Source organism: Capra hircus, chromosome 1 (assembly GCF_001704415.2).
Source record: "Capra hircus breed San Clemente chromosome 1, ASM170441v1, whole genome shotgun sequence".
In the NCBI taxonomy this organism is placed as follows: domain Eukaryota; kingdom Metazoa; phylum Chordata; class Mammalia; order Artiodactyla; family Bovidae; genus Capra; species Capra hircus.
Window position 1 is genome coordinate 127,054,109 of NC_030808.1, and position 23,491 is coordinate 127,077,599.

Genomic DNA, 23,491 nt, shown 5'->3' on the forward strand with positions numbered 1-23,491 from the left:
AATGGGGAGGGAAGAAGAAAAGGAGGGGTTAAGGGAGGTTAGATTAACAGAGGCCACAATGCAGGTGTGAGTTGAGGAGTTCTCAGATACAAAGAACTTGAAATGGGAAGAACTGTTGTCCTCACAAAGAGGAATAGATGGAAACAGGGAGTGGAACAAAATCAATCAGTCAGGGGTAAGAAAGAGGAAAGTGAGCAATAAGGATAAAAAGACCTGAAGTCATTGAAAGGATATGTACAGGGGCTTCCTTAGCAGTCCAGTGGTAAGACTTCACTTCAAAGCAGGGCATGTGAGTTCAATCCCTGGTTGGGGAGCTAAGATCTCACATGTCTCAGTGCAAAAACAAACAAACAAAAAAAACTACCCAAAACATAAAACAGAAGCAATACTGTAACAAATTCAATAAAGATTTTTTTAAAATGATACACATCAAGAAAAATCTTAGAAAGAATATGTACAAACAGGACTGCTTTGTGTGATTTGTTTTTATGGTTTTAATCCAGTTTCTCAACTGTTACAAATACTTTCAATATTAATTCTGCTGTTTTGATAGATAAGTTCCTTTTAGCAGATAGTAGTTATAGAATTTTTGGAGGATTTGGTTTGGGTTGCCCTTCAAATACAAAATTGATGCTGTGGACCAGCAATCAGGGCTGGACACTTGAGCTGTTTCCCCTGTGCTGCTGATGGGTCGTATTGCCTGAGCCTCTGGCTCTCCTGTCACATTACCCATTGTGACTAATTGCCTGTATTTGCAGATAAGTAGCTAAGGTTGACGGAGAAGGTAATGGCAACCCGCTCCCGTACTCTTGCCTGGAAAATCCCATGGATGGAGGAACCTCATGGGCTGCAGTCCATGGGGTCACTAGGAGTCGGACATGACTGAGCGACTTCACTTTCCCTTTTCACTTTCATGCATTGGAGAAGGAAATGGCAACCCACTCCTGTGTTCTTGCCCAGAGAATCCCAGGGACGGGGGAGCCTGGGGTCGAACAGCGTCGGACACAACTGAAGTGACTTGGCAGCAGCAGCAGCAGCAGCTAAGTTTGGGAGTATGATCTGCGATGACAGGACAGATTTTTTTTCTTTATGTGAAAAACGGCTAGTTTACAATAGCATTAAATCATAATTTCACTCCACATTAAAAAACATTTACAAACTTTTACAAACTGGCTTCACAGAGCAATATCCTTAAACATATGAGCGACCAAATGCCCAAAGTATTTAGGCCTCAGTAAGAAAATCAGAGTTGAGTCCGGGGAGCTGACCCTACTATGGCCTCCCTACAGCTGAGGATGTGACAGCTACCATCACAAGCTGCACTACTCGGTCAGGTCTCTTCCTCACTCCCTGCTCAGTTTACATTAAGCATTTCCCTCTAAGATGCAGAGAAGGAACAAAAGTGTGGGCTTTGGAGTCAGGCAGCCAAGGGTTGGGATCCTAGCTGGCTGGCTGTGGGATCTTCTCAAAGTCACTTATAAAATGCAGATAAAGAAGTCTATTTCCTAGGGTCGTTGGGAAAGGACTGAATGAGATAGACCGTGGCAAGAACGTTGCCAAATACCTGGTAGTTAATACGTGAAATCTGTTTTCTGTGGATGACTGGAGCAGAATATTTCCAACACTCAGGTTTATCATAATATCAGGCCTATCCAAAGCACTAAATGATAACAAGATTTCAGTCTCTTTTATTCTGCTTTTTTTTAATGTCATATTCCATTTGAGTCCTAAGCATGTAAGCAGGTACCATGGAATGTAAACAAGTGAGGAACAGAAATATACTGAATGAATCATATGTGAAACAATGCTGTGACTCATACAAATGAAACTGCAGCTTGGCTACACAAAAGAATTAACACTAAAATGTTTAAAAAGAGACAACATAAGAATAAGCTATTTTAATCAAGCAAAAACAAATTTATATCCGTTAGTTCTAAAAATAAAATTAGACTTTTCCAACCCTTAACATCTGCATTTAATAATATCTTCTAACCAAAATACAGATGCTAAAACAGCAAATTACAATATATCTTGTACAGCATACAGTATGTTTCACTGTTCACACTTACTTTAACTCTAGTTGGTCGTTATGTACTCAATGCATAAACGTCACTTCGAATAAAATTTTCACAATTAACAAAAAATGTGACAAGGCTGTCTTAAAACGGCTCTGCTATAAATTGTATAGAATATACAGAATTACAAAGTCAAGTATTTTTTATCAAAATATACACCCCTCCCTGAAACTAACACAAGCTATCAACATTTTAAACGAATAATACAATTATAGAAAATATTTGCAAAATTATTTTTTCATGTATAAATATTCTGCCATATTTACTTTGGTCTAGAATTATTAGCATACAAGTCCACTTAAAAAATATCCACATGGAAGGGCTGGGAGACATCATTACATGTAATTATTTTATATTTAGAGTTACTTCAAATCAAAATGACTGAAATACACAGTAATTCTTGATTCATAATCCTGACTGAGATAAAACAAATTGGTAGATCACAGGATTGCTTATTCAGTTTTCTAATTATCAATTCAAAATGATTTGCATAAGCCCTTTGTGACTATCTCTTCAACAAAACCCAGATGAATGGTTCAGGTGTACATATATACAATGTATAAAATAAAGTTGAACTCATTTGCATTTTCCATTTTCCTCTATTACATAATACTGTTTGTAAGTGAAAGTAGATGAACAAAAGATAAATGCAAATACAATATTGGGGTTATTTAACAACAAAGTACTACAGTATAAAAAGATCAGCTTTGATTATGTCCTTTTCTGGGTGTTTAGATGCTTTCTGGTCCACCCCAATCCATATGAAGTCTTCTTTGTGGAGACACCACAACACTTGAAGAGAGAACCCAGAGTCCTTCAAGCCATTTCTTCACAGTGGTAACCTTGCAACCTTGGGTAACCTTGGATTTCCAGCTGTCAAATCCTGTGATCACGAATGGCTGCAGGTCATCCTTGAACTGGGTTCCAGATTCTGTTCATACTGGTGTTCTGGTATCAAATGGGTAAGAATGTTTTCTCTCTCCCTCCTATTCTGGCAGTTTAAAAAGTTAAAGAATCATGATTTCCAGCTTCCCAGGAACCTAGTCCATGTGACGGAATATCCTATAGGGGGGTTAGATTTTGAGGGCAGTGTTAATGGTGTGGGTCAAAGAAAAAGAACATTAAAAACGCAAGTGGGTTTTTAGCAAGGGGGCTGAAAGTGGCTCAGTCATGTCCGACTCTGCAACTCCATGGACTATATAGTCCATGGAATTCTTCAGGCCAGAATACTGGAGTGGGTAGCCTTTCCCTTCTCCAGGGGATCTTCCCAACCCAGGGACTGAATCCAAGTCTCCTGCATTGCAGGTGGATTCTTTACCAGCTGAGCCACAAGGGAAGCCCAAGAATACTGGAGTGGGTAGCCTATCCCTTCTCCAGCAAATCTTCCCGACCCAGGAATTGAACCAGGGTCTCAGTTGTCTGCAAACATGAAGACAAGGCATCTGACTTGTGAATATATTCTATATATTTTTGAAGCATGTCAGTCAGTCATGGAACCTCGTCACTTCACATTCTATCTTCCCATCCTCCAAAGACAAAGCTCCATTTGAGGCAAGGAAGGTCATCACTTCCTACCCACTCAAGTCATTATTGGGTGGGGCAGGGGTGTGTGTGTTTCTGTTGTCCTTTATTTATTTTTTAAATAGTATATGCTTGTGGGCTGCATAATTTCCAAGAAGGCTGACAATTGTAGGGATTAGGCTTTCTGTCACTTTCAAGTGCCTGGGAATTCACCACCACACATGTGCCTTGCACTTAATTTCCAAGACACTCCTTCAGCGATACAGGAGATGCCAGGTTTTACTTGAACCCTTGAGAATGGTTAAATCTATCTGGAAAGACCTCCACGTCCATGGCCTCATGATGGATGGAAGACTTCAGGGAGTTTCAGAAGAATTTGACCTTTTTTCATGTTCTGAAGTGAGGCCTCTAGAAAGTAATACATAGCACAGCACAGGTAATCACAAGTAACTTCTGGGAAGGTTCTCCCCCGTGGATAAGGCATGACCTATGTTTTTTGGGACTTGAGAAGACCGGTTCTAGTAACAGCTCAGCCATAACGTCAAGAGAACAGCATTCCATCTAAAAGCATACACATGCTCTGAAGTCATACTCACAATGCTTCCTACTGATTTTTACATCAGTTCTCATTATTTGCAGATCTATTGCTCATCATTATAATTCACTACAGGGGACATGGACAGTTAAAAGTTATAGTGCTTTATATCTGTATTTTACAAGGTTTGTGTTGCAGAAAAGTAGTTCTAGAAAACGTATGAATGTCCTACTTGGGTTACTCATTTCACACGTATTTTCAGCTATACTATTATTTCATATGTACCCATTAATTTAAACAATTTTTAATAGTGCAGAAGCTGGATGAGAATAATGACTGTCATAGCTCATTTACCTTTTAACATATTTATGAAGGTGACATTCTCATGATATCTGAACCCTTATATCTCCAGTTACTAAAGACAGTTCAGCAGCCAGCTCCTCTGAGCACTCACCAGAAAGTTTTAAATTACGCTAAAATTAAACTCTTTTTTCCTCCCACTGGCAAAAATATCACAACTGAGAACTTCATAAACTTTCACAAGACACTTGGGATACTGGAAGATTCGGCTATTTTGTTTTTGTGTACTTTGCATGAAGTTAATGCCAAAACCCAGAGAGGATATTAGGATCCTTCTTCTGGAATTTGAACAAATGAGATTTTCTTTGTTACATTTCACTCCTTCATAACTGTTAAGTGAACAAAACTAAACAGAAACAAAAGAAACAGCTAACTAAAAAAAAAAAAACAAACAAAACAAACCCACCAACTTGTATTCTCAAAGGGGTTTTTTTTTTCCCCTAAGGATCGCCATTCAAAGGACATTATCAACAACGGTTTGTACATTATCCTTTTGGTCAGTGCCTTCCGAATCAATGAAATGTGGATTCTCCAGGGGACTGGAGTTTTCCTGGCCTATGTCACCTTCCACTTTCTCCTGCTGACTGGGGCTTTTGAACAAGTGTTTCTTCTGGTGCATTCCCAGGGCAGCAGCTGTTTTGCAAATTTTGGGGCACTGGAAGCAGGCATAGCCCTTCCCGTTATGCTCCCTGATATGCCTCTGCTCGTGATTCCTTTTCGTGGACAGATACAAAAAACTTTGAAAGCAGAACTGACAGTGGTATCGTTTTTCTCCCGTGTGGATCCTCTCGTGGATTTTGAGGGTCTCGTTCAACGTGAAGGCCTTGTTGCAGTATTGACAGACGAACTCCTTCACGCCCAGGTGGATGCGCTCGTGCTTCTGGAGGTTGCCGTGCACGGAGAAGCACCGGCCGCAGGTCTTGCACTGGTACGGCTTCTCTCCCGTGTGGCACCGCATGTGCATCTTGAGGGTGGAGGGGCTCTGAAACTGCTTGGCGCAGAGCTCGCACGCGTAAGGCCGGGCCGTGAGATGCCGGTGGGGCCTCCCTTGGCTCCCGGCCCCTGAGGCTTTGTCTCCGTCGTCGCAGAGTTCACACTGCAGCTTAGGCATCTCTTTGTTTTCCTCTTCCTCGAAGGCCTTCTCCTGCGGAGCCTTGCCCACCGCACAGTCCAGGTCGGCCGGGTATCTACACTTACCGCTCGGGCTCCTGTTTTCGTGCTCCTTCCTCCAGTTGGCCTTCCTCATTTTTCTCAACTGTCTGGATTTCTTCTTGGGTTTGTAGTTGTAGTAAGGGCGCCATGGTTTGTCCGTGGAATCCTGGTCACTGGCATCGTCAAACATCTCGTTCATCTCCATGCACTCGGACTGGCAGAGCCCGAGAGGGTTGTCTCCATTGGCTTCCTGGTCGCTCTCCTGGGGCAGCGTCTCCTCCGGTGTTTGATACTTGGGTCTCCGCCCTCTCTTATAGAACAGTTTAGAGCCGAGGATGTGCCTCTTCACAATGGCTTCGTTCCCGATTTTCACCGTTATTTGACAAAGGGGTGCGACGTTGCTGTTTGTGGAGGTTCCCGGGAGAGCGGGCTTTGCGATGTAGGTTTCAATTTTACTCGTTTCTTTGATGGTATTTGTAGTTTTGCCCAGTGAGCCTCCAGGGTCAGCAGTGAATTTGGACTCCTCTGGTATTTCTCCCCTGCTACATGGGCCGGCTTTCTTTTTCTCCTTCATGCTCTTGGGTCTGCTGATGGCCCTCCCAACTTTGTCTGGCTCGGTGGGCTTGCCATCCTCTTTTGGGGTCTGACTGACAGTCTGGTCTGAAGGGGCTCCTCTAGGGTTGCGGCTGGTCATGGCAGCAATGGCATTGCTGTGCATTATCACCGATGAAAACTGGCTGCTGTGCACGATGACCGAGGGGGCTGAGCCACTGTAGCTGATCACAGAGGTGGAGTTCTCACTGCCGTTACTCACAGCCAGAACGGGCACATCCCCTGACCGGGGGTCTGAACTGACAGCATTTTCAGTGGAAGAAACCGACACCTCTGTGGAATAAAAGTTATTGTCCATATCCACTTTTAACTCTCCCCTCTCGCCCCATTTGGTACCCTCTGCGTTTTGTATACTGGCCGAAGTGGGCACGTCCTGACGTGCTGGTGTTTCCAATGGGATGGCTGGACTGTTGGTCAAGGTGTTTACACTGTCCTGAAAATTCAGGGTAGGTAATTCAGAGCTGTGTGGATTCTGAATAACATAGGGACCAGGTGCAGGCTCATTCAGCTGACTGTTTTCTCGAGCATTTTCATAGGAAGAATGTCGGTAGCTCTTGTAAGGAGCCCTCTTGCATTTCATGGGCAGGAGCCTGTAAAGTTTATATGGATAGACACTAGGCTTCAAGCCTCCATTTGCTGTTTTTTTACTGATGGAAAGTCTATGATCAATGGCATGGAAAGACTTCTGGTGGTTTTTGAGTATATAGTAGGTCATAAATGTCTCCAGGCAGAAAATGCACTGATACCGCCTTTCCCCTGTGTGCCAAATCTCGTGTCTTGTCCTGTACTCAGCCAAGGCAAACACTTTGTTGCAGTAATGGCAAGGATATGTTCTCCTCCAGGAGTGAACATTTGCATGTCTTCGGAGGCTGGATAAAGTCACATAACTGCGTTTGCACACCACGCAGCTGTAGAGCATTTGCCCATTAACAAACTTAACCATGTGTTCTGTTTCTGGCAGCGTACTCCCGGGACTGGAAAAGTCACCAATCCTATTCTCAGCTAATAAAGGTTCTGGGCCTGTGAATGAACTTCCGTTCTGCCCGATGGTGGGATAGTTTTCTAAGAAGCGCTGATTCCCTCCAGCAGCGGGCATGTGGCTTGACCTCATGCAGATCTGCTCATGCCGATCCAGCCTGTTGACGGTGCTGAACTGCTTGTTGCAGTGCCTGCACACCAGGGGCTCCTGGGTCGGCTTGTGAAGCTGCATGTGGGCGCTGAGCAAAGTGCTGCTCTCGAAAGATTTGGAACAACAGCTGCAGTTGTAAACGAGAGGCGGCACCTCGGCGGCTGGTGGCCCAGGGACATCAGAGGATTTATTTTCCTCCGCCCTGGGAAACTGGACCTCTCCTTCGTTGTGGCTGGGAGATTTTGAAAGGGAAAGAACTGCTGCTGGCTGTGGACTTTCTTCTTGACGCACCTCCAAGTTGCTTGTTGGAGGGGGTGGTATATTTTCTGGAGTGGAATCTGATTCCTGGGGTACGGAGAGTGTCTTTGGCTTTCGGCATGTTTTCGGTTTTGCTGCAACAGCTTCAGTGTTCTCCTTCCCTGTTTTCGCAGGTGAACTGCTGTCCTGTTCTCGGGCAGGCTGACTTCTGTAAGCCTCAGCCACGGAAGACACGGCAGACACGGCGTAGGAGTGCTCAGCCAGGGTGCGCACGGGCTCCACCTCGTGGCAGACGTCAGTCCTCTCCAGGCAGAGGCTGGTGTTTCTCATGGAGTCGGAGACCTTTTTGAAACTTGCTCTCAAGTCCAGTGGAGAGAACATGTTATTACTGTTTTCTGTTTCGATGATGGAAAATGCATTTGTGATCCTTGGCCCGTTAGTGATGGCTGGTTCTTCATGTCTTTTTTCATTTTTTTCTTCCTTAACCACTCCCTTCTCGGTAATGCAGAATACATAGGGACCCGGAGAATTGGAGAAGTTGCGATCAGTAAGATCTTCCAAGAAGGATATTCCCAGCTTTTTCCCAGCAGCTGCAAGATCAGTGACAGTTTCCTGTCTCTTGACAACGACTGTGGAGCTGTAGATATAATTGAGAATTTCTGTAAACACTTCAGCTTTGAGATCATCCAGTTCCAGGACGTGGCTGGAAATACAGATGGTATGGCTCCAAAAGATGTTTTTGAAATAAAGGCTTGAAGCAGCCAGAACATTGCTGTGGGCTTTAAACTTGGTGTCTTCCACAATGATAGTGACATCACACAAAATGCCCCGAATGCGCTGCTCGTTTAAGATGGAGAGCACTGTGTCGCTGTGTAAGTTGTCCTTGAGGTCCCTGGAAAGGGACATGACTGTCATCTAAAAGAAGAGGAGAGAAGTGGTCAGAGATAAAGGTCCTTCCACAAGGAGCTCTTTGGTTTATACGCTATTTTTGATTTCTTTGAAAAACTTACTTTTTGTATGAAAATACAGGGTTTTGTAGTCTTTGTTTTTTTTTTAATCTCATTTTGTTGTTGCTCCAAAGACTTGGAGTCAACCTTAGAAGCTTAATCTTTATCTTGCCCCAGCCTGTTTCTCATACCATTGCTCACAGTTGTTATAGTTGGAAATCCTCCCAGAACTTTTTCTCTGACTTTCTCCAAAGTTGTAGGCTACATATACATGTCCAAATTTGGCGGGGGTGGGGGTGGGTTCCCTGATAATGTTAAGGGTCTCATCATCACTCAGGGCTGCTGTGTTGAATTCTTAGAATCAGGCAATGTCATGGTCCCATCACAAGACTCCTGTCTGTTTCTGATGATCCACCCTAATGATTTGATCCAAACATAGCTTGCAATGCAGGAGACCTTGGTTTGATTCCTGGGTTGGGAAGATCCATTGGAGAAAGGATAGGCTACCCATTCCAGTATTCTTGGGCTTCCCTTGTGGCTTAACTGGTATAGAATCTGCCTGCAATGAGAGAGACCTGGGTTCTACCCCTGTGTTGGGAAGATCCCCTGGAGAAGGGAAAGGCTACCCACTCCAGTATTCTGGCCTGGAGAATTCCATGGACTGTACAGTCCATGGGGTCACAAAGAATCGGACACGACTGAGTGACTTTCACTTTCACCTTACTTCATGAAGCAAGAAAATAATTTTTTTTAAGTTTTCCTTAACTAAGCAGTGTGTGTGTGTGTGTGTGTACGTGCGTGTGCATGCCCTCAGTCGTGTCTGACTCTTTGTGACCCCAAGGACTGCAGCCCGCCATGTTCCTCTGTCCATGGGATTTCCCACGCAAGAATACTGGAGTGGGTTGCCCTTTTCTGCTCCAGAGGATCTTCCCCACCCAGGGTCTCCTGCATTGCAGGTGGAGGCTTTACTGCTGAGCTACTGGGGAAGCTGAAGCAACCAGTATCTGTAACTAAAGGTATTGGCTGCTCAGGGAAGAAGCAAGAACTGGAGGAATCATTCCTCATTTGTGGCTCTGAAGGGTCTCTTAGTAGAAAGTCTTGGTCTGTGTGACTGAGTCCGACCACCAGGGGCCCCCTGCCCTCTGCACTACTGGCCCGTATGGGGACCCATCTCATCCCTCTGATTTCCCTTTTATCATAGCCATAGTAGACTGGGGTGTTCAAAAATAACTCTGCGAGGTACTAAAGGCAACCAAAATGGAAACATAACACAAAACCAGAGAAGTATGTTTCTGAGTTTATAATACTGTCTAGTCACAGGTTCTTAAATTAGCACAATTTAAAGGCACGGTGGCTCTTGCTCTGGTCTGAGGATCCCCCTCCTGTTGTCCTCAGGCCTTATTATTCTCTATGTTCTATAATGAGCCTGGTTGGCCGGAGCCTACCCACTACTGTTCTAGTGAGAGACAGTCCAAAGCACCAGCTTTCATGGTTACCTACAGTAAAAAATACACGGTGCATAGAGAAAAGTGACACTAAAACTTACCCTTAAGAGGTGTGATGCTGTCTGTCCTGTTCTATTATCTTTCACTTAAAAAATGCCAACAGCAACTCACCAAACTAATTTCACTATATACTAAGAGATCACGCCTGCACTTAAACTGTAGTACCCTGGCCAAAATACCTGCTCTGGTCTAAAAGACATACTACCCAGCTGCTGTTCATCAAGCCTCTCTCTGATCAAGCGAAGTCCAGAAAGCCCATACAGCTTGCCGCTCTTTAACTCCCGGTGGCCGTGTCTTCCTAGCACTGGAGTAAAATGTTTAGCTCATGGCATTCATTCAGTTGGAAAGACCAGATGGCCACATTAAAGCCTCTCTTTTTACCTTTTTGTAAAGCAATTATGAGCTGTGCCCATTATCTTATTTAGTGTCCTTTATATAAGAATCCATTTGATACCTTATCTCATTCAGCCACTGGAAAAAGTGCATTTCTACTAACAAATTCTTCATTAACCAGATAATGAGAACAATGCACTCACCATGTTTCTTTTTTTAATTCTTGAAATGAGGAAGCTTAGAACTAACGTTTACCGTCGACTGTTGTAGCCACCGTGAGCCTGGCTTTCTGGTGTGACCACTGTCTCACTTTATTTAGTGATAGCTCTTCTACTCTTGTTTTACCTGCCTTTACCTGTAACCTTCCATGAATCCTTTCCAGGGATGTGGGGGACTATATCTTTAAATAAAATTAAATAAAAAGGAATCTTTATGGCCCCCTCTGTACCCCTGAAGAGAGAAAGGGTCACCCTGAACAGATCGCCAGAGTCTATCCTTCACTGGCTTACACAGATCGCTGACCTACCTACTTGGCAGGTGCCTCTTTGGTCTTCCGTGAGGTCTCTGCTTTGGGCCCCTGGGGGATCTACTTTCTCTCCCTTCTCATATCTTCTTCTCCTGTTTGGAAGGGTCGTGTGTGCTCAGCCGCTCGGTCATGTCTGACTCTTTTCAGCCCTATGGATTGTGGACTGCTAGCCTTCTCTGTCCATTGGATTTTTCAGGCAAGAATACTGGAGTGGGTTGCCATTTCCTCCTCCAGGGGATCTTTCCAACCCAGGACTCGAACCCCGTGTCTCCTGCCTTGGCAGGTGGATTCTTTACCACTAGCACCACCTGGGAAGCTTGAAACGGTCAGACCAGATCATAACAGGCTCTAGTGGACTCCCCACAGCAAGTTTTATATTGCAAGTACTAGTTATCATTAAAAGTTATCATTAGATTTGAGTTAAATCACTCAGGATCACTGAGGCTTCAGCACATGGAGAAGATTAGAGGGAGGCCAGCTGGTTGCAAACCAGCTAGTCAGGCCATCCTCTAGCCCAGGTAAGAATTAATCCATCCACCCCAGACAGTGTGAGAGCCTGGGAAGGAGCAGATGGCCTCAGCCCCACCTAAAAAGGTGAGATGGGGAAGTTAGTATGTGAATTCAGAATTTAATTCTCTTGACCATTATTTCTTGAATATTGGCTGAGTGTTATAGGAAGACAAGAGTTCATTTCTCCTTGGAACAGAGATTTACTGAATACCTACTTTGTGCTGTAGGACAGAAGTTCTTGAACCTGGCTATGCATCTGAATCACCTGGGAAGCTATAATATGGTCAGCATTTACAGAGTCCCCCTGCCGAGACTCTTGTTTGGAACAGCTGAGGTGAGACCCTGGAACCTATATATATATATTGTACCTTTTTTAGCGAATAAGGAACATTCTATTTGTCCCCGTGATAACAAATTTGAAAGGGACATGAGTAAACACTGAAAAATCTTGTCTCAGAGGATATTCATGTGGTTTTTATTCACCAGCCAGAACCAGGTCTGCGGACTGACACTAAAATCCAGCACCGTTACAGAAACAAAAATTCTGCCCCCAAAGGTCTGCAGTATAGCAGGGAGGGTAAGACGGGTTCACAAGATGCTGTAAAGCCAAGATTCCCAGTGAAGGTGCAAGATCAGGAGTGCTGGGACAAAGAGGAGGGGGCAGTGGCCCCGGGATGGGGGTGAGGGAAGGCAAGAGAGCCTCGCCAAACCCCCTTTCGGGGAGAGGTGACACTGACTTCAGCTCTGCCTGCTGAAGTGGACAAAGCTGAGGAACATGAAGTTCAGTCAGAACGAGGCACAGTTGAGTTTCATGCCCTCAAGAAGCTTGTAATCAAGGAGCCCATGTCACAGTTTGGAAGAAAGCATCCAAATCCATAAATGCAAGGTGAAAAGGCAGTGACAGTTGTCGAAGATGCAATTTCAAGTCATATTCTACATGTCCGATGTGCAACTGAGTTTGAAGTCTGAAGACCAGAAGGGACCCACTGTGGTGTTTGATACAGGTAGCATTTGGACCATGTTTTTGAAAGAAAAAAAGAAAAAAAACAGAAAAGTTGATGTCAAAGAACAGTAAGATTTAACGTAAAAATCAATGTGTCTTTTCTTGAGAAACAGGAAGACTCGACAACAACGGGGCTGCTGCCTGGCTGGCAAGCGAGCAGCTGCGTCCCTGCGTCACTGCCACCTGCAGGCACGCGCTGCCTTTCCCAGCGCTCACTGCCCGACGGCTTCTCTCAGCACCAAGCCCAGCCTGGCCCCGGTAGCCAGTTTGATTTGTGCAACTGATGAGAACATGAAGTAAAATCACATTGGACCCAGAGTTTTGAACAGTCATCGTTACTTTAAGGATATCCCTAAAGTTAGAATTCAGACTTAAATGAGTTTAGGGGGGAGGCAGTCATTCCCACCAAAAATAGTATTCTTTGACTTAAAAAAAAAAAAAAGTTATCTCCTCTGCTATATTTCTTCATTGAGAGTAAGTGAAAACAGAAGTCTTAGCAGTTCTTGCCAATGGAAAGCCCACAACAGACTTCAGAAAAAGAAATAGAAGCTGGAAAGCAGATGAGATTAAGTTTATATATAATATTCTGAAACATGTACTAAAAAGTAAGTTTTGTATAATATATCTATTATTTTCAGTAGTATCACCAAGATGGAATAAATAAGCATGAAAAATGTTATTGTTACAAAATTTTTGCTGAGCCAATATTTTAAAACAATAAATCAATCTGTAATTAGATAACTGTGATCATCTGATTTATCTGTAAAGCTTTTAACATACACCTTCTAAACACACAAATACACGTACGTATATATCCACATGCAGATACCAATAGGTCTATGATTATATAAATATATGAACATGTGCTGGTAGAAACAGATTTTACAAGCACAATAAATATCATGAACGTATAATTCAGCATCTAAAACAACAAGATCCTTGAGAGAGAAAAGGGGATACAACTAATAACTGTGCCAGATAAACAGGTATACATTGGGACTATATCCTGGGAAATGAGGATGAAGGGTCATCCTGTATTTATATATATATATAAATATACATATCTATATAAACTAAATATAAAATACTACATTATATTATAATTACATGTGTATATTGAGATAAATATACTTTATAAGTATTTAAAATGTTTTTAAGAATTTTATAAATATATAATAAACATACTTTATAATTATACTTCATGCCAGGGCCATTAGGAAATTCTACTTAATTAGCATATGTAGAATCTGCTGCTGCCTTTGTCGCCTGCATTATTCCAACCTTATATAATACATTCATATTATGTAAGGATGGGCACTTAAGATGCTTTTGATGATTAAAATGACTTTTCTTTTTTCAAATTAATTTTTATTGGAGTGTAGTTGCTTTACGATGTTGTGTTAGTTTCTACTACTCAGCAAAGTGAATCAGCTGTATGTTTACATTTATCCCCTCTTTGTTGGATTTCCTTCCTCTTTAGGTCACCACAGAGCACTGAATTGAGTTCTCTGGGCTGTACAGTAGGTTCTTATCAGTTATCTATATGTTACATATACATAATGTCAATAGTGTAAATATATTAATTCTAATCTCCCAATTCATCCCACCCCCACCTAAAATGACTTCACTTACTGATAGAGTTAACTAGTATTTAAAAAGTTAAAAAAAAAAAATCTATGCTGATGGTAAAATATGCGAACAGTACAGAAGCGGATTAAGGGACAAAGCAGAAGGCCCCTCCCCCGCCGCCAGGCTCCTCAACTCCACTCCAGTATACGCACAGCACACACAACTCACGCACTCCCTACACGAGTCCTCTTCTCATAACTCAGAAAGATTTCTACATTCTGCCTGTATGAAGCTTTAGAAGAAAAACTGCATTTCCTCTGAGGCTCTTCCGTCCTCACCCCTAGCTCCTCTGCCTGGCAATTCCTGTAATTTACTCATCTCAGGTGACATCTCCTTTGGTGTCAGCCTCCCTCCTCATGAATTTCCAGTCTGGGGTTCCAACCTTTATTGTCGCATGCAATATTGTGCATTTGTACACATTTCTATCCTTCCTATTTGCTCCTTGAGTTTAGGGACAGTCTTGGTACCAATACATTGTTGATTCTGACAATAAGTGAGCAGGGAGACATTGGCTCCTCAGGCCCCGAGCAGCAAATGGCTTAAATAACATACTGTACTTAGAAAGCTACTTGATTTAAAGCTTTAAAAATCAGACCTGGGTGAACCCAAATTCTACTCGAGAGAAAGCCAAATTACTAGGAAAATAAAAATAAATTCCCGTTCCTTCTTCTCTTTCCTAGTTTCATTGTAACCTGGAGGGTTCTCAAAATATGTTTCATGGATCTCTGGGTCTCCCAAGACCCTTTCAGCAAGTTCTTGAGGTCAAAACTATTTTCATAACCACACTAAGATGTCATGTGTCTTTTTTACTGTGTGAACATGTGCACTAATGGTACAAAACCAAAGATGGGGAAAACTTCTACAACCTTAGCAGATATCAAGCCAGTGACACTTGGATTAAGGAGTAATTATCATTTTCTTAAATCTGGACGCTTGAATATACATCTATTATTGTGTGTAAAATCGGAAGGACACATAAAACACTTCTGCCGCATAATGAAAAACGATGACTGCCTTGAGAAAAAGCATTTGGTGTTTCCTAGAGCTCTGCGTCAAACTTACCAATTTTTTTTTCATGGAACATCATTTTTACTTGAAAAAAATTACTGATAAGATAAACCATGGCTATTCAGATAAGGTTACTTGGGCAAACATTTTTTTGAAAATGAAATAATTGAGTCTGTCATTTCAAGAAAGCAGCCATTTTGTTGCCAGTAATAAAATCAGACTGGAGCAAAAAACAGAATTTTGGAAAACTTGTATCTACCACAATGAGCTCAACACCCCTCAATACATAATGACTTTTCTGATGATGTTGGTGGTGACGTTAATGGAAGTGATTTTTGGATACTGAGTAATGAATTTGGAAGATATACATGGCTCAGTGAACCAATATTTTCCAAATGACCAATGCATATTACCAAAAAAAATCATGCATGAGCTAAAAGGTGTAACAGAGAGCCATATAAACTGCAGAAAGTTCACTGATACGGATTCCATGTTGCAATTAACCTTTAAGAAAGTCCTACTGGTAGATACTGGTGTAGCATCAAAGAATATCCACAACTAACTAAAAAGGTTATTTAAAAAAAAAAAAAAACACCAAACTTCCCTTTTCCAACTACCTAGCTGTGTGAGGCTGGATTTTTTCATATAGTTCAAATAAAACAACACATTGCAGCTGAATCCAGAAGCAGATTTGAAAATCCAGCTATCTTTCTATTAAGTCAGATAGTAAAGATATAGTATACCTTTGAACAGTACAGGTTTGAACTGCTTAGATCCACTTGTACACAGGTTTTTTCCACTAAATATGTACTACAGTGCTACATGATCCACGGATGGCTGAACCCACAGATGCAAAACTGGAGGAAGGGATATGGAGGAGGGGAGATTTTGTGGATTTTTGACCCAGTGGAGAGTCTGTGCTGTATCTAACACCTGTGTTGTTCAAGGGTCAACCATATTTGCAAAAAATAACACCACTCTTCTCACTAATTTTTGCTTTATAAAATAGTCATTTAAAAAATAAAACTGTATCATTTTACGATGTAATTGGGTTTATCGTAGTCAGTTTTTGCAAGTTAACAAATAGTTTTTAAATTCTCCTTTAAAATTTTGAATGTAACTCAGATAAACAAAAGCTCTTTGGGTCCTTAAAAATTTATAAGAATGTACGGGGGTCCTGGGAATAAAAAGTTTGAAAACCACTGATTTAAACAGTAAGAAAATATTCAAAATCATATTTAAATAAATGACTCAGAAATTATTTTACTCAATAAAATGAATCACATGTAAGACAAAATGAATGAGAAAGTGTGCTAAAATACAAAGCAGAAATGCCCAGGCGTCAGGAGAAACCAAGGCACAGAGAAACACAGATAGACACGCCACGGCCACACAGATGCATACACACACTCTGTAGCTGCCTTTAATTTTCCAAGCTGGAAGTGACTGCTACCTATCACTTGAGTGTGAGCACGGCTGTAAAACCAGGTGGACCAACAGCCCCTTCACACTACACTCAGGTAAAAACCGCTCCTCGATTTGCTGCCTGTATTGTTCATTCAACCTCTCATTGCTTGAATCTTTGCCTTCAAGTCTCAAAGGCTGGCTTGGTCGCAGCATTCTGTTTGCCTTTAGAGTCTATCCATTCATCTACTAGATTAGCACCCCCTCCCCATTATATCCTGGATACCTATTCTGGGTTTGAACTTGAAAACAATTCTCGGCAATGATCTGAGCAACTAATTCCTAGTATTTCCAGCCTAATTAAATCTTCCCTTCCCCAAGTAGACAAGGCAATTTTACTAAAGCACAGAGAAGTTAAAAACTTAAAATGATAGTTACCATAAAATTTTTAACTCTCCCAATGTAAACCCCCCCCAAGTTTTGAAAAACCTCTTAAAATTATTTAACCAGTGTAACTATTATGTAACTTTATAGAGCTTGTTAATAAAATCTGGTGTACTTTTATTAGCAAGTCTTTAAGACATTGCAGATGGAGAGTGAAATAATCCTGTCCAGTCTGCATTCTTACTGAGAACTTGACGTCACTTACTCAAGGCCACCCTCCACGGCCAGACTGAATCCCATTTTTCTGTATCTTCTGATCAGAAGAAAATGCCAGGCGCCCTCTCGCCAGCACCTTGGCCATTCAATTCCCAACATACATGGTAATGAAACTGAATCAACGGAGCCACTTTCCCCTCTTTCTACTGCCATGCTTCTATAAAAAGACACTTGGAAATAAAACCCAACTAAAAAAAGAACACACTGCATTAGATACTGACCTGGAATCACGCACAAGTCAAACTCACAATCTATTTGGGGCCAGTGCGAGACCCATATTGAAGCAGAATCTACTGCGTGGACCTGCTATTCTCTGCGGAAAGTGTTCTGACAAAGGACACCACTTCGGTGATCCAGGTCCACATCCCACACACATCTTTGCAGTGCCTTTTCTCACAGTCACGTTGGGTGACTACGTCAGACCTCCTCACGTGATGGGGTCTTAGAAACACATGCATCAGATCTCGGAAACAGATTACAAAACAGAAGCCCTTTATGGAGTTCAGCTACGTCTAAGAAAAGGAAAATCCTCTCACGTTGCCTTCTAAATGCAGCCCAAAAGGAGCAGAGAAGAGCTGCATTTATCAGATTTTCGGGTGTAGCATGACAAGGGAGGTCTGTTTTTCATCTGAAATTCAGGTGGCTGGAAAAGGTAACATCAAGGAACTGCTGGAGTCCACTCAACAGGGAGGCAGCTTGGCTTGAGCCACCTTTCTTGAATATATTGTTCTGAAAAGGTAAACATCTGGTCTCCAGACTTGTAGTTGCGTGCATATAGATTGTAAGAACGAGTATTATCAGATTCACAAGTGACGCAACGTGCCCGGTTAAATATTTCAGGTTGCTTGTTTGGAAAGATGAAAGGGGGAAAAGGTCCTTTGTTTCTTTCTCTCTCTCTCTCTTTTTTTTTTTATCCTTTTTGAAACACAGCAGTGTTTAGAGGAGGTAGCCCTTGGGTTCATCTCACGACTGAGCTTGCCCGGACACCTGCTTGCTTAAGAAAGCTGGCGAATGTGCTTGGAGACTCATATCTCTAAAGCCCTGAAGTGCTGCATCCGTTTCTTGTCCTACCAAATTCCACTGACATTTAGAGGTGCTAATGTGAAAAGGGATTTTAAAAGTCTGAATGCTGTGGGAACTGAGTTACCAGAATGACCAGGACAGGGGTCCCATCCCCTGGAACTTCTCATTTTACGGCTGAGCGTATGATCTAGAGTTGGTTTCAAAAGCCAAATACCTTTTTCTTAAAGGCCTACCTGATTGATTAGCCCCATTCCTCTCAGTTGACTGTGACCTGTCAGGGAGGATGGAGGGAAGAACTATTATACATTCTAGCTTCTGAGCAAAAATGAACTTTCCTGCTCATTGCAAGATGGGTTATCCTAAAAAAAGGACAGACACCAACTGCTGCGTGGTGTTAAAACTATCTAAATCCACCTGCCATTGCACCCTTGTTCTCTACCCCTAGCTCCCTGCACCCCAGCTTTCTAGGGACTCCTGCAAGACAATGAATCACAGTTTGCATGGACTCTTTCTGGATGAACCAGGTAATGCACGTGAAAAGCAGCAAGCACAGTGCTCAGCACACAGCAGAGGTTCAAAGAATACAGGTGAGAATCAGCTTGAGAACTGACTCCCAGTTCTGTGTCCTGCTCGCTGGTGACTGAACAGAACCACTCAGGCATGCAATGCGTAGGGTTGTCTTTTAACTGCACGAAGGAGATCAAGTCAGGCCCTGCCTAGAGCCCTTCAGTGGCTATCCCCAGATGTTAGGGTGGAATGAAGGCCCCTTGCTGTGGCCTGTGAGGCCCTGCACTGTCCATGGGTCCCAGCCACTATTCCCAGACTCCCACCCCCTCTGCCCCACACTCTGTGCTCACACTCAGTCCTCCCTTTGCTGCCAGTCTCTCCCGGCCCAATTCCAGTCCTGCTCAGGGGGCTGGCTCACCCCTGTTAAGGCCCAGCTCAAATGTCCACTCCGAGGGCCCACCCCAACTCTCTATTTGCTCCTGCCTCTACTTCCCTCACATTACCTGCATGCTACATACTTCAATCTGCAATTATCAGAAGTATTTGCCTGCTTGTTCACTGTCCACTGTGTCTGCCAGAAAGTCAACTCCAGGAGGGAAAGGACCTTATCCGTCTGTTCACGGCTGTGTCTCCAGGCCAAAGGGCACAACAGGCACTTGGGAACTGTTTGAAAGCAGAGACTCACCCTGATGAAAAGAGCCACCCACACTCCTGGCCCCACTTATCTGCTCTGCTTTTTCTTTTCCACAGCACTCACAGCATCCCCATACACTGCAGAATTTACTCATTATTGACTGTCCATCTGCCTGCTAGAAATTTAAGGATCACGAGGACAGAAATCTCTGATTTGCTGCACGGATGTAGCTTAGGCACCTAGAACAGTGCCTGATACATCGCAGGCCCTCAAAATATTCATGTACTACATGAATGATCTGTACTATAAACAGATACACGGTCCTAAATCAGCATTATGTATGGATAGGCACTGTATATACTTCGAATTACGAGGTTCATCTATGTGAATTTCCCCAACCAATTTTGAATAAAACTGCTTTCATCTGATACATTTCAGGTTGTAAAGCACTTACATATTAATCTATCTAATCCCCTTCATAATCCGGTGAGGCAGACACATAAAATGGAGACACTACTACCAACTCGGGGTTAAATGCATTAACAGAGTCACTGCTCACCACACGGAAGCTGCTAATCTCAGGCCCACGGTACAGAGGTGGAAATGGAACCCAGGGCACTGCCTCGCTCACAGCAGAGTGGTAACTGCTGATGCGCGCAGCGCCCAGCCCCCTGCAGGCTACCGCGTCACGCATGGGCACAGAGCAGGAGGGACGTCGGAGCAGCTGACTTGCCATCTCCGAGCACAAGATGGCTCTGCACCAAGCCCAAGCTGCAGGCGGGTGGTGCAGGCTCACCCCTGAGAAGCCCGAGGCAGGGAACAGACCCGGGTGGACTCCAAGAGATAGGGCTGGTGGGGAGGGTAGCCTGCCTGGGCCCCACACCCAGAAGTCACTGAAAAATGCTGCCTGACATGAAGCAGAGTGTGCCAGAGGGGTCCCCTGAAAAACCAGCTGGGGATTGGAGCTCAGGCAAGCCGACCTGTGACCATGGGTGGTAGTTACCAGGGCAACCTGTGCCTTGCCAGAGGATGAGCCTCAGGCCTGGGACCTATCACGGCTTCCCCGGGTGTACCGTAATGGGACACGAGGCAATTTCAAGGTGCCAGCTGAACACACAGTCAGTCAGCGTCTGCCCCCAGAATTTACTAAACAGCAGAGGCTTTTACACTACACTCACATGTGGCTGACTTAAGATGTTTAGTATTAAAAAAAAAAAGTTGATTTTTAAAAGTTTGTTGCCAACTCAGTCCAAGGATGTGGACTGAATGTGCCTCCCCCCATCCCCCACTTGAGTATTTAGACTTGTCCTTTCATTACAGGCCTGTGGATGATACAATCTCAGGGATCATGAGACTCTGGCTGGGGACCTGTCAGTCGGGATAAAGCATGAAACGAGTGGCGATGAAGCATCAGGGGAGGGTTAGGGGAAGAGAAGCTGTGGGGTGGGGCCGCCTTTGGGAGGGAGCCTTTCCATGACAGTGAAAAGAATCTCCTGGCCAACATGGATCTGAGACATGGTTAGTGAGGCTCCTTAGAACCCTGAACCCAAATTCCAGTATCTTTACCAAGGCTTAGAAGGTCTCTGTGATTTGACCTCATTTCCTGCCACTCTAATCCACACCAGCCCTCCTTCTGTTCCTTGAACATGCCGAGGATCTTCCCACCTCAGGGCCTCTGCACATGCAGCTTCTGAAGCCACCCCAGGCAGCAGCCTATCCTGGTCTCTATCCAACAATCTGTTACCCCTCAATCAGGTTTACCTGTCCTAAACCCCTCAGCAGACTCTTCTTTCATAGTATATACTATGGTTATAGGCTTCCCAGGTGGAGCTAGTGGTAAAGAACTCGCCTGCAATGCAGGAGACACGTTCTTGATCCCTCGGTAGGGAAGATCCCCTGGAGGAGGGCATGACAACCCACTCCCGTACTCTTGCCTGGAGAATCCCATGGACAGAGGAGCCTGGAGGGCTACAGTCCATAGGCTCACCAAGAGTCAGACATGACTGAAGCAACTTAGCATGCACACACGCACTGTGGTTGTAGTTAAGTATTATTTGATAAATGTGTGCTTTACCACAAGCGTATGAATTCTGTGAAGGCTGAAACTATTTACCACAGTTTCCCCTAGCTCTCAGCACCACTCTTGGCATATAACACGCTGATACACTTTCATGAAGTAAATGCAAAAACAAAAAACACCCAGACAATAAGCTCTCTAGAGCCCACCATACCTGGCACTGTTAACCAGGCTTTCTGGATCCAGAGTTAGGTCAACACGAACTGTCCTACTACTTGTCACTGATGCTAAAAGGTTGAACATTAAAAAATCAAAAAGTCTGACACTATAAAAGGAAAAACAAAACACACACACACACACACACACACACACACATACACACACACAAAATCAACTCTGCTGGCCTAAAACTGGAGCTGGATAAGACAAGCGAGGGCTGTCCACTGCCACAAAGTTATTACTGCTCACACAAGTTAAAACAATGAAACACAGCTCTGAAGCACCAAAAAACTGCTTACTGTTATTGCTTTGGCTCAAAGAAAGGAAAAGAGTATTTCTTCAAGCTCTAATGACGTGCTTTGTTCTGTTAAAGACAAAACCACAGGCCCAAAATGGAGCTGCTTATGCTATGTCTCATGTCATCAAACTGGAACTTACTTAAGAGTTTTGGCTCTCTCTGCAATGCAATCCTAGATACAGCTTAAATCAGGAATAGACTGATAAGCATTAGTTAGGTAGTCTGCCTGACAATCCCTGTCACCCCCCTATAAGGAAAGGAACCTTGCAATAACCAACCCACCTTTCTGCCTAGTATAATTTCCTTGTTCTGTTCCCTTCTGCCAATAAAACCTCTCACCTTGTGTAGCTCTTTGGAGCTCCATTCTGTCTGCTAGATTGGATGTTGCCTGACTCAGGAATCACTAAATAAAACCAGTAAGATCTTTAAAATGTACTCAGTTGAATTTTGTCCTTTTGTCTTTAGCTCAACATTCAGAAAACGAAGATCATGGCATCTGGTCCCATCACTTCATGGGAAATAGATAGGGAAACAGGGGAAACAGTGTCAGACTTTGTATTTTGGGGATCCAAAATCACTGCAGATGGTGATTGCAGCCATGAGATTAAAAGATGCTTACTCCTTGGAAGAAAAGTTATGACCAACCTAGATAGCATATTGAAAAGCAGAGACATTACTTTGCCAACAAAGGTCCGTCTAGTCAAGGCTGTGGTTTTTCCAGTGGTCATGTATGGAAGTGAGAGTTGGATTGTGAAGAAGGCTGAGCGCCGAAGACTTGATGCTTTTGAACTGTGGTGTTGGAGAAGACTCCTGAGAGTCCCTTGGACTGCAAGGAGATCCAACCAGTCTATTGTGAAGGAGATCAGCCCTGGGATTTCTTTGGAAGGAATGATGCTAAAGCTGAAACTCCAATACTTTGGCCACCTCATGCAAAGAGTTGACTCATTGGAAAAGACTCTGATGCTGGGAGGGATTGAGGGCAGGAGGAGAAGGGGATGACAGAGGGTGAGATGGCTGGATGGCATCACTGACTCTCGATGGACATGAGTTTGAGTGAACTCCGGGAGATGGTGATGGACAGGGAGGCCTGATGTGCTGCGATTCACGGGGTCGCAAAGAGTCAGACACATCTGAGCGACTGAACTGAACTGAAGATCTTTAAAATGTACTCAGTTGAATTTTGTCCTTTTGTCTTTAAGCCCTAAGCATTTGACCTTTGTCTCCTGAGTGCTTGGACTGAACTAGCAACAAACTTTTAAAAGTTAACTTAAAAAAAACGCTAAAAATTTAAAGTTATCAACACGGGGGTACAGCAAAAGGTCCTAGTGTTGGGTGTTTAACAAGGCTCCATTTCCGTACCTGTGCTCCCTGCAAGCACCCCCAGGGACGTCTGCTTTCTGTAACCACTTTCAGTTCCTTCCAAGGTCGTTTCCCTCGCTCAGCCCCCTCTCATGAAATGCTGATCAGCAGAAGGGTCTGGGATAAGTGAAGCACAGCTGGGTCTGTGGCCTGATTCCGGGTCCTATACTCTGGATGCTTGCGTTTCCTGGTACACTGATTGGTGACCCACCCCCAAAGGCATACACAAGCCCTCTCTGCCCATCAGGCAACCAGCAGCAAGACGGA

General features: G+C 43.6%; 1 protein-coding gene across 7 annotated transcripts in view; it reads right to left on the reverse strand.

Moving 5' to 3' along the window:
• Window positions 480–23,491, reverse strand: part of ZBTB38 (zinc finger and BTB domain containing 38) — a 135,572-nt gene continuing 112,560 nt past the window's right edge. For all 7 annotated transcript variants that reach the window (XM_018049743.1, XM_005675497.3, XM_005675496.3 and 4 more), the window contains one exon: window positions 480–8,557. In XM_018049743.1, coding sequence (XP_017905232.1) covers window positions 4,946–8,557 — 3,612 coding nt within the window. In that variant the 3' untranslated portion in view covers window positions 480–4,945. The remainder of the gene's footprint in view (window positions 8,558–23,491) is intronic.